This window comes from Crocodylus siamensis, chromosome 1 (genome assembly GCF_052110815.1).
Source record: "Crocodylus siamensis isolate JL-2025a chromosome 1, ASM5211081v1, whole genome shotgun sequence".
Classification (NCBI taxonomy): domain Eukaryota; kingdom Metazoa; phylum Chordata; order Crocodylia; family Crocodylidae; genus Crocodylus; species Crocodylus siamensis.
This window is the reverse complement of record NC_143395.1, coordinates 404325357-404340099: the sequence shown is the minus strand read 5'-3', so window position 1 is coordinate 404340099 and position 14743 is coordinate 404325357. Positions and strand designations below refer to the sequence as shown.

At 45.6% G+C, this 14743-nt stretch overlaps 1 protein-coding gene across 4 annotated transcripts in view; it reads right to left on the bottom strand.

Annotated features, from left to right (window-relative positions):
• The window catches only part of NOX4 (NADPH oxidase 4), a 195478-nt gene that overhangs the window by 10011 nt on the left and 170724 nt on the right, over positions 1-14743 (bottom strand). For 3 of the 4 annotated variants that reach the window (XM_090030601.1, XM_090030598.1, XM_090030600.1), the window contains one exon: positions 604-723. The exons of the other annotated variant lie outside the window; for it this stretch is intronic. In XM_090030601.1, the coding sequence (XP_089886727.1) occupies positions 604-723 (120 nt within the window). The remainder of the gene's footprint in view (positions 1-603; positions 724-14743) is intronic. 4 annotated transcript variants of the gene reach the window in all.

Sequence of the window (14743 nt, the reverse complement as noted above, 5' to 3'; positions counted from 1 at the left end):
GTATGCTTGGAAGTCTCTGCCCTACAGCAACACAAATAATAAATAATAAGAACAAAGGTGTCTTTCTTTCTGAAAGCCTTGGATTTGGTAAAAGCTTGAAACCCTCATGACTTTGACCAAAATAATATGGAATTTTAAATGAAAACAAAGGGGGAACTTAAGTTTGGATTTTCAATGAGACCTGAAATAGCTATACACCTGAAGTCCTGCTTAAATTAGGGGGAGGTTGTGCACCTGATTTTCATACATTACTTTAAAAATCGAAATTGAAGCATTCAATCAGAGTCAAATGACATTGGCTGAAGCCAACTTCACACAAGTGTGTGTGTGTGTGTGTGTGTGTGTGTGTGTGTGTGTGTGTGTGTGCGTGTAAGGTTAGTCTCCATGATATGCCACTGCCCCACATAATGTACTTTTCTTGCATTGCACTTCCAGCCTGCACAAACTGATTTGGGACTTTCAGTGGCAGGTCTCAATCCTTTTCCTCTTTCCTCTCTTAACAAGAGCAGCCTTTCTATATTAATAGGTGTTACATATGCAGTGAGATCATTTACAGTGAAGCAACTCTGGGAAAATGGCTTTATACAGGGTATGTTCACATACAGCAGTGTGTTGAGTACCGATGCGAATGGAGTAACTCCAATGCCTCCAGCCACACAGAGGCTAACCTCGTAATTCAACAATTCTTCTGAGGGGCTCCCAAAAGGACCGTCCACATATAGTCTGCAGGGAGAGCAGGAAGACATTTAGACAAAGACAGTACAATAGAAAGAGGGCACTGGATTGGAAAGCTACAAAGAAACAGTTTTACAGATAATTTCTGGGACTCAGAAAACTAAAGCTTCTCTCCTGGAAAGCCTTGAGTAGGCAGAGGTTGAAGAAGCGAAAGAACCTAGGGCCAGTGTACATAAAATAAAATATATATCAAATCTGTAGACACTCTGCATGATTACAAAGGATACTACGTTTCTCAGAGAGGTGGACCGGGGCCAGCCAAACCAGCTGCCTCAGCAGAGGGTGAAGAAGCTGCCACAGCAGTCACAGCAATATCCTAGTTCAGGTGCTGTAGAAGACAAGGATGGCTCTATCCAGTAGGTGAGGGGCTGCAGAGAAGTGCCCAACTCTCGAACACCAGGCGCAGATGAGATATTCAAATGGATGACTCTGTTTCCCTTCATACAGCCTGTTACGCTTTACAAGGGCACCACATCTCCAGGGAACACAGGGCTGATGGTATACTATATACCCTTCCTGTGCTCAGGAAGAGGCATACTTTTGTGTCTATGACCTGACAGAAGCATGATAAAATAACCAGGAGTTGCAACAGTGTGTCACACCCCTGCATTTTAGTTCTTTATGAATATAAAAAAATTAGAGGATTTTTCTAATGGGAACGTAACATTCCCAGGATGTTTTAAAGGCACTTAAGTGACTTTGAGTCTCCTAAGTCCTGTTTTTAAAAGTGACTCAATGAAGGTCAATGGGACTGAGGTTTCTAGGCTGCTATGCCGCTTCCGAAACTGGGCAATGCACAAATTTTACATCCAATTCTGTCTCACCATGAAAAATCCCACCCTGAGAAGAATTTTTGAAGGTGACAGAAAATGTTATGAACAATTTCCCGTCAAGTACAGGCTACTTTTGAATATTTTCAGGATCAAATGAGGTTCTTGATTTTGGTCAGAATTAAATCAAGCTAATTAGAAACAGGCAATAAAGACTAGATACATTTATGTCAATGCACACATAGACTTCAATTCTCTATTAGGCTGCCCTTTTATACTTACTTACCCCGGTGCAAAACATATGTAAAATCCCACTGTTCAAAGACGCATGAGTGTACACTAGTGGAGAATCAAGCCCTGACTGTCACAGGCACAATAACTGAGATTCTTACTTTAAACATGAGTTAGCTAGAGGTATTATTTATAAGGAATTTATTTAGGAAAACAAGTTGTTTGATTTGTTTCATGATTTGCTTCTGCCCAAAGCTGGTCCTTTATACTGAGGTTCTGCTCCTACAATGTTATAAGCTCATGATTCATGGAAATATTTAATGAATGAGTGATTAATGGCTATAAATTCTCAAACGACAGCAAGTACCTTAAAATCCAACATTTATTACATATTATCGTGAAGTTCCATTACATCTATTCATCCCCTAAAAAACATTTGTGAAGTGGGACCATGGCCATGAAATCTATTATTTCAGTTTGCTAATTAAATGATAGCCTGTGCACACATACGTAGAAGCAAAATGAAATCACTGTTTTTAAGCTCCTCAGTTTCAGCCAATGATTTCTTTCTTCTTTTTCTAGGATTCACTATTTGTGATGAAGAATATCTTATCATCACATGCCTTCTTACTTTAGCCAATCACTTTGATATCGCTCAAAATGAAGGGGTTAATCTTCCCCTCTGCTAATCACCTCCTTCCTGCTAATCTTCACTTTTTACCTAAATAGCCAATTATTATGGAAAACACATACTAGCCAATCAAATATCATGCTGATAAGCATGCCATAAAGAGACATTAACTCCATCAGGGGTCAGCAATTTATGGCCTGTGGGTTGGATCTGGCCCATGAAGAGCTTAGATCTGGCTCACGAAAGTCTGATTCAGTGGTGGGTATGGGGAATGCTGGTTTCATAGACATCAGGGCTGGAAGGGGCCTCGAGAGATCATCGAGACCAGCCCCCTGCCTCCTGTTTAAAGGAGCCGTGATAACATGGTAATTTAAAAGGAATTTAAAAAGGGATTAAAAGGGGCCACCTTAAAGCTTCCTGTTCTGTACCCTCACGGTCAAATTTGCTGTTCCCTGCTGGCATTTTCCATGGTTTTCAGTGGCACCTGGTATGGCGCAGGGGAAACAGAGGCTAAAAATAAATGTTGCCAAATGAAGTGGATCAGCTGTGCCAGGATATGTCCTGGCACAGCTGATCCACTTCACTGGGTGAAACACACATCACCCATTGTTTAATCCTTTTAAATCACCACTTCATTGTGGACTGTCCTGGCTTTCCCTGTCTCCAGAGATGCCCCCGCCCAGGATTTCTGGGATGCCTGTCTGGAACCAGGGGAAGTCAGGGTTCCCTGCTTGCAGCGATGTGCTCCCATCACTCTCCAGGAACCCCAGAGACTGCCAGGCTGCTTGCAGAATTAAAGCAGCGTTTTAAAGGGGCCACTTTACAGCTTCCTATTCTGTGACCTTTCCAATGTGGTATGAGGTCCTACAGCTGAGGCAGCCAATCAGCTGAAAATGTTTATAATGGCAACCCCCCTTTCCCCCAAAAAATCCAAAACCCAAAAAAACCCACAATGACTGTTTCTACATAGAGAAGGGAAGGAATAAGAGCAGCAGAGAACTGACAATTGTGGGGGTGGGGGGCAATCACAAGTGCCCAATTTGCTGCTCAAAAGGTTGCAGATCCCTGCCCTACATGAACAGATATACTTTCATTTTCAGAATGCAGTTAAGAAACATTTAGTAGGATGTGTGCGCATAAGTTGTGTAACTCAAACTTTCTCTGTAAATTGGGTCCCATTGCATACAGGCCATCTTTCTTCCCAAATTGTTTAGTAAATGTAACAAATTGATATACAAACTACACAAATACATCACTTGACGCACTAATGAAATGGAATGGAGCAGAATGCGGCAGCAGCTGTTTTACAGGCCAACACAAGATGGCACAACTGTTTGACAGAGGTGGTGCATCACTTACCAAAATGAAACAGCCGGGGGAATTTAGGCAAGCAGACCGTCATCATTCAAATGGAATCTGGCCCAGAAACTTTTGGAAAAGTCTGCCATAGATCCTTTAATGACAACAAATGCTATACATCTCACATACGTGTACTAGTTGAAGCTTAATCCTGGGGTATATAGAAGAAAAATCACCACAATCAGCTTCTGTACCCCACAGATATTCCTTTGGGGCCTCCCATATGTACTTTACCCTAACCAGGTCCTGCTCCGCTTGTGAAATCTGGCAGACTCACACCCAAGGTAACTGGGATACAGGTACAAGGGGAGGGCTTCCCTTGAATTTTTTGTGCTGCTTTATCTTTCTATAAAGCGGTGAATCTTAAGATGGATAGGAAGAGACAAGTTCAAAATACTGAACTAACCAAACCTCTGGAGCCTTAAGAAATGATGGGAGCCCTTCTGAGAGTGGTTGTATACAACTCAGGGCTTGACTACACTACATCAGAGTCTCTCTCAGCCTGGTTGTGCTGGAGCATGCCCTCCCACTTAGCTCCAGGCCTGCTCCAAACCAGGAAACGTGCTTGCAAAGTTTCTCCAGACTCACCCTCAGAGGCTATCTTCAGAGTCCAAGAGCTTGACAGTGGCCTTGCTAGTAAAATGCCAGGTTTGGAGAGCAGCTGGAGGCACAGGTAGATGGGATGTCCCTTAGGCCCAGCCTGCCCACAACTTGCTGCCACCAGGGCATAGACAAGCCTTAAGGAGACTTGAACAAATATCTGCTTTCAAGCAGAAAGCAATCTGACCCGCCTCTGAAGTTTGAGCCTTGTTTTGTAAGGGGTTGGAACAATTCCTGGTAATAATGAGCCCCCATAATCCCACCAATGTCAACAGGAGTTGAAATTGCTCAACACCTAGTAGGTTTGGGCACTGACCCAGCGACTTATGCCTGTACTTATTTATACAAAGTGCTTATTAACTGATATAAATTATGCTTAAATGCCTTGTTGACTCCAAACCCTAACATCAAGCTTCATTAGACGTAATTCATTGTTTACTCCAAAGGGAGCTAATGCAAAGCCAGCTCCGAAGCCTTATGTATATGATCACTTAGAAATTGATCCCATTCCCATTCAAGTCAACGGAAAAACTCCCACAGCCCAGGATGATCAAGCCCTTACTGACTGACTAATGATTCAAACTCGTAAACATTTGAAGAGGCTTATGCATCTTTTAGTTCCTGTCACTGCATTCCCCTTTTCCATTGTATCTAATGAGAAGTTTTGCATAAAAGACGTTCATTATTGCAAATGAAACCTAAATATTAAGACAGCCAAGCCACAATAAGATGGTTTGATTCCTCCTCCTGTGCTTTGTCCCAGATACAGGATTTATTTAAAATGTATAAAAGACTTAAAATTTTAATACAAGTTTTATTAACTCCCTCACACAGCAATTCAAATGAAATGCCCTTTTAAATGTATTAATTTTCAGTCTGGAGGGTTGCTATTATACTAGCAGAACATATCAAAACATATGTGATGGGTTCAAAAGACAGAGCCAACAAACAAGCCTATCATGAGAAAAATCATGGTATTAAAAAAAAGGCTTTGAGAAACCTGTAGTGCAGGGGCTCTGTTTATAAAGCACTTGATGATGGTTCTGGAGTCCATTAAACTAGTGCAAATGCTGATTCTGGAGCTCATCTTTTTTCAAGGCTCTGAGGAGCCCTCATGGGCAGTTGTAGGGAACTTTAATAAGTCGCTAAGATTGATATAGGGATTGAGTTGATGACACCTGGGTTCAGATAATATCAGAATTTGGATCTTGAAGACAGCTAGACTGTGAATACTGGATATTGTGGTTTGAAGTCTGTGAACACCAAGGCTAGAAACAGATGTTGTCAGTGAAGTATGATCAGCTGTGCTATGACATGTCACAGCACAGGTGATCACACTCCAGGAATATCTACAGACATCCCTGGTTGCCATGCCCTGACTTGGGGTGCATCTGCAAGGGGAGAAAAAACCCCATTTGCAGGTGCATCCCCTGTGACATGAAGCAGGAGAATCCCTGCAGGTGATTAAACCAGGGTTCCCACTTCCATGTTTGTAACACATGAGGAAATCCCTATGTAAGGTCTGGGTGAGTGGAGGAAAACGGGGTTTTCCCCCACCCAGCCAGACCACAGATCTGGATGAGGACAGAAAGTGCCACTAACATAACAGACATCTGCTGCAATTAAGCAGCAGAGACTATTACCACATTTTGTTGCTTCATTGATTTTTCTTTCATGTTGTACAACAAAGGGCAACAATATATTTCTGCTCAGCTTTTGTACCATCATAAAAAAAGTAAGGTGGCACAAATGAGATATCAAGGTGACATCTGTTTCTGCTCTGAGGGTGAAATCCCATTACCTCTGAACTACCAGGGCTATGCAGATCTGTTACCAGAGCTGCCATATTAAGACCCCATTTATGTCAATGGAAAGTTGCACATGCCTTCAGTGGATAAAACTTTACGGGCCAGATCCTACTCCTTCTGTATTTCACCCTGGTTGAATCTTTGAAAAATATTCTTTTGCAACATGCTATCAGTTTAACCATAAAACTGAGACACAAGAAAAAAGCAGCAAGGCAGAGGAACACACCGTATATATTGCATTAATAATTTTTAAGGGATTTGAGCAGGGTGAAAGAGCATCACACTTAAGCGCCTAGCAGGTGGAGTAGGATGCAGCCTTAGAAGCCTAAGTAAGAAACATTAAATGTCTGGTCTTCTGGTTGTCTGTCTTTTCTAAACTCCGGGGGTACCTATATATGTACAGAGAGCTGTCCCTAGGCTTATGCGGGGCCTGGGGCATATCAGCCTGTGCAGGGCTCAGGGGGAGGGGCGAGCAGCCAGAGCACAGAGCCGCTGGTGCATGGCAGCTGCAGTAGAGCTGGGGGGGCATGGTGGCCGTGGCGCAGCACCGTCTATGGAGCCTCCCAAAGTGCGGGACCCGGAGCAGTCGCCCCGATTCGGCCCAGCATGTATCCGATGCCTGCTCCAATGCATTCCAATTAGAACACATCAGCAGCCTCAGTGTCATGTGTATTCATCATCCCCACATTTCAAAATGGCAACAGGGTCTCTTTAACAAGCTTTAGCTAAAGCACCACCACTGCCATTTTGAAGTGTGGGTTGCTGAATACATGAGACATTGTAGGAATTTTAATTGGAGTGGCTCTCCTTCATCTTCATGGGTGCTGAAGGAATTGGCCAGTGTCATAGCTGAGCTGCTGGCATGGCTGTTTGAGCACTCATGGTGCTCCAGCCAGGTCTCCGAGGACTGAAAAAGGGTCAATGTGGTGCCCATTTTTAAGAAGGGGAGAAGGGATGAGAAGGGAAGTTTAGGCCTGTCAGTCTTACCTCTATCCTTGGAAAAATACTGGAAAAAATCATCAAAGAGTGCATTTGTGAAGGCCCAGCAGGGGAAACGATGCTGAAAGGGAACCAGCATGGGTTCATCCCACGTAGATCCTGCCTGACAAACCTTATAGCCTTTTATGACCAGGTCACACACTGCCTTGACACAGGAGTGGAAACCCATGTCATCTACCTGGATTTTAGGAAGGCCTTTGACACAGTTTCACATCCTATTCTCATTGGGAAGCTAACGGGCCGTGCAGTGGCCACCTACACAGTCAGGTGGGTGGCTAACTGGCTTAGGGACCGCACCCAGAGAGTGGTGTGGACAGTTTGTTCTCGGCCTGGAAGGAGGTGAGCAGTGGGGTCCTGCAGGGTTCGGTCCTTGAACCAGTATTATATAATATCTTCATCAGTGATTTGGACAAGGGTGTGGAGAACACCCTCTCCAAGTTCACAGATGATACCAAGTTATGGGGCAAAGTTAATACACCGGAGTGCAGGGAGCAGATACAGGCAGACCAGGACAGGTTGGATCAATGGGTGGAATGAAATAGGATACAATTCAACAAAGATAAATGCAAGGTACTGCACCTAGGGAGGAGGAATCCCCAGCACACCTACAGGTTGGGGGATGACCTCCTCAGCAGCTGAGAGGCTGAGAGAGATCTTGGAGTCATAGTTGACTCCAAGATGAACATGAGCCGGCAGTGCAATGAGGCCATCAACAAGGCCAATCGCACCATGTTGTGTATTAGCAGGTGCATGACCAATAGATCAAGGGAGGTGATGCTCCCCCTCTATGTGGCATTCCTCAGGCTGCAGTTGGAGTACTGTGTCCAGTTTTGGGCACCGCACTTCAAGAGGGACACGGAGGATCTGGAGAGGGTCCAGAGGAGGGCCGCTTGCATGATTAGTGGTCTCCGTGAAAGACCCTATGAGGGGAGGTTGAGAGATCTGGATCTCTTCAGCCTTTACAAAAGACAGCTGAGGAGTGACTTTGTAGCTGCCTATAAGTTTATAATAGGACGACAGCAAGGAATTGGGGATGCGCTATTTACCACAGTGCCCCAGGGAGTAACTAGGAATAATGTGCAACTAGTGGAGAGTAAAGTTAGGTTAGACATTAGGAATAAATTTTTTACAGTAAGGGTAGCCAGAGTCTGGAATGGGCTTCCAAAAGAGGTGGTACTAACTTAGAGGTCTTCAAGAGGAGGCTTGACAGTCACCTGGCTGGGGTCATCTGACCTCAGTCCTCTTTCCTGCCAGGGGCAGGGGGTCAGATATGATGATCCATTGGGTCCCTTCCGACTCTATGATCTCTGAACCTTAGGAGAGCCTCTCTAATGAAACACCCCGCACCCTGGAGCATGTGTAAAGACACCCCAGCTGACTAATTTGAGGTGACTGAGTGGTAAGGAGTAGGACATGCAACCCAGAATAGGTCAATCAAAGCACCATCCCCTTATAAAGAAGGTAATCCCCCACCCCCTGGTTTAGAGCTGGGAGAGGGATGTATGAATGACCAGATTCTACCATTCAAATATATCAGGGGTTTAAATGTATTTCTGATATTTGTGCTCTACTTTCTCACATGCCAATAGAAAAACACAACACACCAAATGTCTAAAATCCCAACCAGTTGACAATGGATTCCAATGCCTGCATTTAGTGGCCTAAGCAGAAACGAGGTAGAGCTGTGAGAGTAACCAGTTACAGAAAGTTGCTGGCTGAACAACAACAAAACTGAATAACCGTTATTGATGTGGACCTGAAATAAACAAACAAACAAACAAACAAGTCTCTGTCTCTGTCTCTCAAATGGAAAACCAAAAAGGTTTCGTTTTAGTTCACAAAAAACAGTTCATATGATCCAAAATGAAACGCTTCATTTTGACTGAATTTTGGCCCTTTTTATAATTAAGTTCAGCCAAATTTTAAAATGAAAATTATAAAAAGCTTGTTTCCAAGCTATCAAAATAGATGTGGATGCAAACAATTTGCTGATTGTGACCCCCAATTACGTATTTCGGCAAATAAAATAGCAACACACAAAGTTTCACTAGTCCTTCTCTTGAGTTTTATTCCTTCCTTTGATGCTGACTTGCTAAAAACTTCAGGCAAATCATGTATGCACTCTGTCCATGCACTCTGTCCCCCTTTGCCTCATTTATGAAATGAGGACAAATACTAATATGTATCACTTACATTGCTCCATAGACCGCTACTACTTGATCCTTCTCTTTTGCCAACAGCAACACTGAACTGAAGAGATGAAAGAAAATACCCAAATACCTGCAGAATGAGCTGCTGTGAAAGCTGAGCTGAGATTTTAGAGGCTCGTTGGTTTTAGACCCTCCCTGAGCATTCTACCAGACCAAAATGACCCACCTCACAAGAATGATGTGATTTTTAATTAACAGCTGTAAAGGGATTGATAGCCTGTGAAAAAAAATGAGTACAAAATGTCTTGAGAAACAGCTTTTCCTAAGTAGATGCATAGCTAGAACCGTTGCAAGACTATGAAAGCATAAGCACCTTTATTACCACAACATCCTTTCTGCTTGACTAATGCAATTTTGCACTGCTCTTATCCATTCAAAATGATGACAAGACCATTTTCCTAATCAGTTATTTTGACCATGTAACCCCTCACTTTGCACTTCTCCACAGACCTTCCCTTTACACTGAGTACAGACAGTCTAAAAGCTTAAGGCTGAATTGATTCAGTCTTTGCAGGTTAGCCTAAGATGCAGAGATTAAATCAAAACAGAAGTGAACAGACATTTACCTTTGGTTCAGGAAATGTAGCCACATGCCTGCAGTTGATTAGGCCAGTTGCCGAGGGGTGCTAGAGCACAGCTTTCTAGCATGTAGCCAGCGTGGGTTGTGTGTTCACTTCCTCTTCCTGCTGCCCTCGAGGTCTTTAGGATTTGAAGCCCAAAATCACAGCAGCTGGACTCTGCAGGGTTTGTAGTGCCTCTAGGATTTCTAGCCCACAGTTGCAGCTAGTAGTAAGTTTGAGTGGGGGAAGGGGTGTTTAGCTCCCACTGCCAAGCAGTCTCTCTCCCCTCTCCCCCCCCAGCCAGGTTTGCCCCCACCACCCCTTTGTCAGCCAGCCCTCACTGCTCTAGCTAGGGAACAGAGGGGTGGGGTCAGCCCTTCTCTGCTGAAGCAGACAGCACAGCCCAGCTGAGGACTGTAAAACATGCTGGGATGCTGGGGACTGTGATTTAACTTGAACCAGGAAGGGGTCTGGGACAGAAGTTTCATAAACTGGTTTGACCCAAATCAGTTAAATCTGATACTACATTCAACCAGGTTTATCTTAAACCTGTTACAGCCATTTTGAAACTGGTTTATGCACTGAGCTTCTGTTCTGTTACAGGTTTAAGCCAGTTTCTGATCATTTAAACCAGTTTATGTGTAACTTCTGTCCCTAGTCATCTTCACTGAAGAGATGTAGATTCCTGCATCTGATGGGGCTATGTTGCTAGTCTCTATCACCCAGTTGATACATGGTCAAATGAGAGTTTTCGTGCTGAGCTTCATGCTTGAACAAACACTTTGCAATCATTGAAAGGGTCCAGAGGAGGGCCACCCTCATGATCCGGGGACAACAGGGCAGACCCTACAATGAAAGACTGCGGGACCTAAACCTGTTCAGCCTTCACAAGAGAAGGCTGAGGGGGGACCTGGTGACTTTCTATAAACTCACTAGGAGGGGACCAGAAGGGCTTGGGAGAGACACTGTTTCCCCTAGCGCCCCCTGGCATAACAAGGAATAATAGACACAAGTTATTGGAGAGTAGGTTTAGATTAGGCATCCGCAAGAACTACTTCACAGTTAGGGTGGCTAGGAGCTGGAACCAACTTCCAAGGGAAGTGGTGCTGGCTCCTACCCTGGGGGTCTTTAAGAAGAGGCTTGATGCCTATCTGGCTGGACTCATTTGAGTCCAGTTTTTGGTTTTTGTTGTTTTTGGGGGTGGGGGGGGGGGTCGGACTTGAAGATCTACAAGGTCCCTTCTGACCCTACTTCTGTGATGCTATGATTTCCAAAGATATCCCATTATTCCCTTTTAAATTCCACCCTAACACTGTGCTTTGCCATTATACATATTAAAAAAATAAACAAAGACCACTGGCTATCATACCAACCACTACTGCTTCCCTGTACTTCTCTGCTTGTCAGTACCCATCTATGCTTAGATTATAAACTCCTTCGGGAAAGGGCAGCTTTTCGTTTTGCCCATGTAGTGCTGAGAACAGTGCTCCAGGATGCTTCAGTAAGACAAATAATAAATACTTGTTACCTGAGATGGGCCAAAACTGAGCAAATCATAAACAAAAGTTTAGTGTACAGTATACAGGGATAGACGCATGAAGATTCTTGCTTTTTTTGAACAGTTAATGCAATATGCACTTTGTTCAGCTTATATAAAAAAGAAAATGGCTATAGCAGATTACAACATGTTACTTTCCAATTCTAATATAATAAAAGCCTTTTCACTGCTGGCTGTGTGTCTGTCTGTCCATAATGCTCCAGGCCAACTATGAATGTGCCACCCAGAGTCTTACTGACAGATAGACAGACAGGCGGAAGCAGTAGGGGCCAGGGTGTGGTCTGCCATGCCGGGGACAGGGAAGGCAAGGGGAGGGGGGCATTGCTTGCACCCTGTGGGCGGGGGGCATGGAACGTGGCAGTGTGAGGGTGTGGCAGTTGACACAGGGGACCTCGTGTCTGGGTGTTGTGCAGGGAGTGGGCATGGGGTGTGCGGGCAAAGCCGGCCAGCTGCAGCAGGTAGCTGTGGGATGGGGTGCACCTCCCACTTCGTATGTGGCACCCTGCAGCTGCAAGCCATGTCCCCCCAAGCAGGGATCCCCCCCCAGCCTGCAGTCATGGGATGCACAGGACACAAAGGGGGGGTGAAGCGCAGAGCACACAGGAGGCAAATGGCTTCCAGCCATGTGGGGAGCTGGCGCGGCAGTTACGGGTAGCTCCAAACAGCTGCAGCATACAGCCCTGGGGCAGTTGGTGCACAGCCCGTGGCTTCAAGCCACATCCCCCTTGCACGGGGACTGCACATTGGTGGTGGCTGCGGGCTGCAAAGGGCATGGGGGGAGCGTGGAGAACCAGCATGGGGGTGCATGGCCACTGCCAGCTGGCTGCAGGACAGGGCTGTGTAGTGGGGCATGCCCACCACCCTGGCTCCCCATGTGACAGCCTGCACCCCCCCCAGCACCTAACCCCTATGTGGGGCTTGCCCATCTGCTGTGGCTATGGCGTGTGGGAAGCCAGCACAAGGGGTTGTGTGGGGGGTGTGTGGGTCGTGCCTGCTGGCTGCAGCACATGGCCACAGACAGGGTGCGCTCCCCACACCAGCTCCCCATGTGACACCCTGCAGCTGCACACCCCCCACCCCATGGGGAGCGACTGCCAGCTGTGGCCACGGGGCACACTGGATGGGGGAATTGGGCGTGGCCTCAGGGAGCCGTGCAGGGGGTGGGAAGGCAAAGGGGGATGTGGTCTACTACTAGAAGGGTCTGAAGGGATTGGGGCTGAGGCTGTGCCTGGCTGGGGTGGGGAGTCTACATTCAGGCTGGGCTGGGCTGTGGGGCCAGGGGAGTTTGGCGGCTCCTCCAGAGCCAGGGTTGGGTGGCTTCCACCACTATGCACACTGGGGGAAGCCAGGAGTGGGGGTCTGTGCTGCCCCCTGTGCTCCCTGGCACTGCACCTCTGCATGAGCCACTAGGCTTCCATGGCCCCACAACCCAGCCCAGCTGAGGCCCCAGTCATGGTGAATGTGGCCCTGGTTGGGCCAGGGAGGGTGTGGGTGTGGCTGGGTGGATCTGTATGGGTGTGTGTGGCATGTGGGTGGCTGGGTGTGGCATGTGGCTGGGGGTGGTTGTGTGTGATGTGTGGCTGTGTGTTTGTGTGGCATGTGGCTAGCTGGGTAGGTGTGACTCAATGAGGGTGTGTGTGGTGTGTGGCTTGGTGGGTGGGTGGGTGGGTGTGGTGTGTGTGTGGCATGCGGCTGGGTGGGTATGAGTGGGTGTGTAAAAAGTGGGGGGGGTCTGCATAGGTCTGGACACAGAGCGAAGGAGGAGGGGCTGCATGCAGCCGGATGCAAAGCGGCGTCAGCACGGGGCAATGAGTGATGGCGCTCTGTCTCCACGGTCCACCTGTCACTCTTGACGGGCACTTTGCTAGTATGTAATATAATGTTCAAAATATAAAGTTCACTTTTCATGTAAACCATATTATTATCACATGGTACTCCCAAATGTTTGCAGCAGCTAAGTGATATAACAACCAGAGCTCCAGGCAGCTGTAATAAGGTAATGTACAGTATCTTATGCTGTTATTCAAGCTTCAAATAATTAACCTAAATTTAGAAAACCGTGTTTTTTGAATGACTAGAAGTGTTGCCATCATTTCAAGATTTCTAGCTATTTTCACATGAAACAGAATAGTGGTTGAATAACATTAGAGTCATCCTTGGTTTGGACCCATTTCCAGAGCTACAATATGCATTTCTTTCATGGCTTAAAGCGTAACAAAAGGTGACATCTGGCTTGTGAGATTGGGAATTCCCCCGTGTTCTCCTGACATTGCAAAGGCTGATATTTTCATTAAAGAAAACAGCAGCCACCAAGACAGTAGCTTTTTGAAAACCCACTGAGTCCAAATAGCCTTTTATATTACTTTTCCATAAGGTGCCAAAATATTATTATTGTAATTCAACCTATTAGGCATTTTTGCTCTGAACAGCTTGAGCTCAATATCCATATGATTGGTTCTATCAATCTTCCTTTTTAACATCAAAAACTATATTTGTCTTAAGTAACTTGTAGGGTTTTCTCCCCCTTGCTATATTATCTGCTTTCTTTAAGGACACATAGGATGGATGAGTAGCATGTGTCCTGTCTTCAAGCCAGATGAGAGCCTATGTGATGCATGCAACATGTGCACTGGATCTAGCTTGCTCTAGCACATGGGGCGGATCCAGTCCGAGACCTGTAGGCAGCAATGTGCGCTGGATGATAGGCCAGATGTGTCCTGTGGGTTGTATCTTTGACACCCCCTGTGGGTTGTATCTTTGACACCCCTGCTTTAAAGGTATGTATTGGTACCTAAGTGGTATCGACACAACTCACTCAATCCCAACGGAATCAAGCTGATTTAAAATTTTTCTTTATGAAAAGATACTGAATTCTAAGAAACCCTTTTACTTTGAAACACTTTGACACCATTTCCTTCTTGCTGATTGTGCAAATCTGCAATTTTCTAGTTTCTCTGTCCAATTTGTAATCCCTATTAGGGATTCTTCTTAGGGAAATAACTGGACCATTTTAAGGGATATGCACTGTTACTGAGACTAAGGTTTCATAGATTTCATAGACATTAGGGCTGAAAGGGACCTCGAAGATCATCAAGTCCAGCCCCCTGCCCCAGGGGCAGCAAGTCAGCTAGGGTCAAAAGATCCCAGCTAGATAAGCATCCAAGCATTTCTTGAATGAATCCAGAGTAGGTGCCTGCACCACTTCCGGAGGAAGTCTATTCCAGGTCTTGGGGGCTCAGACAGTAAATAAATTTTTTCTTATGTCCAGCCTAAAATGGTCTT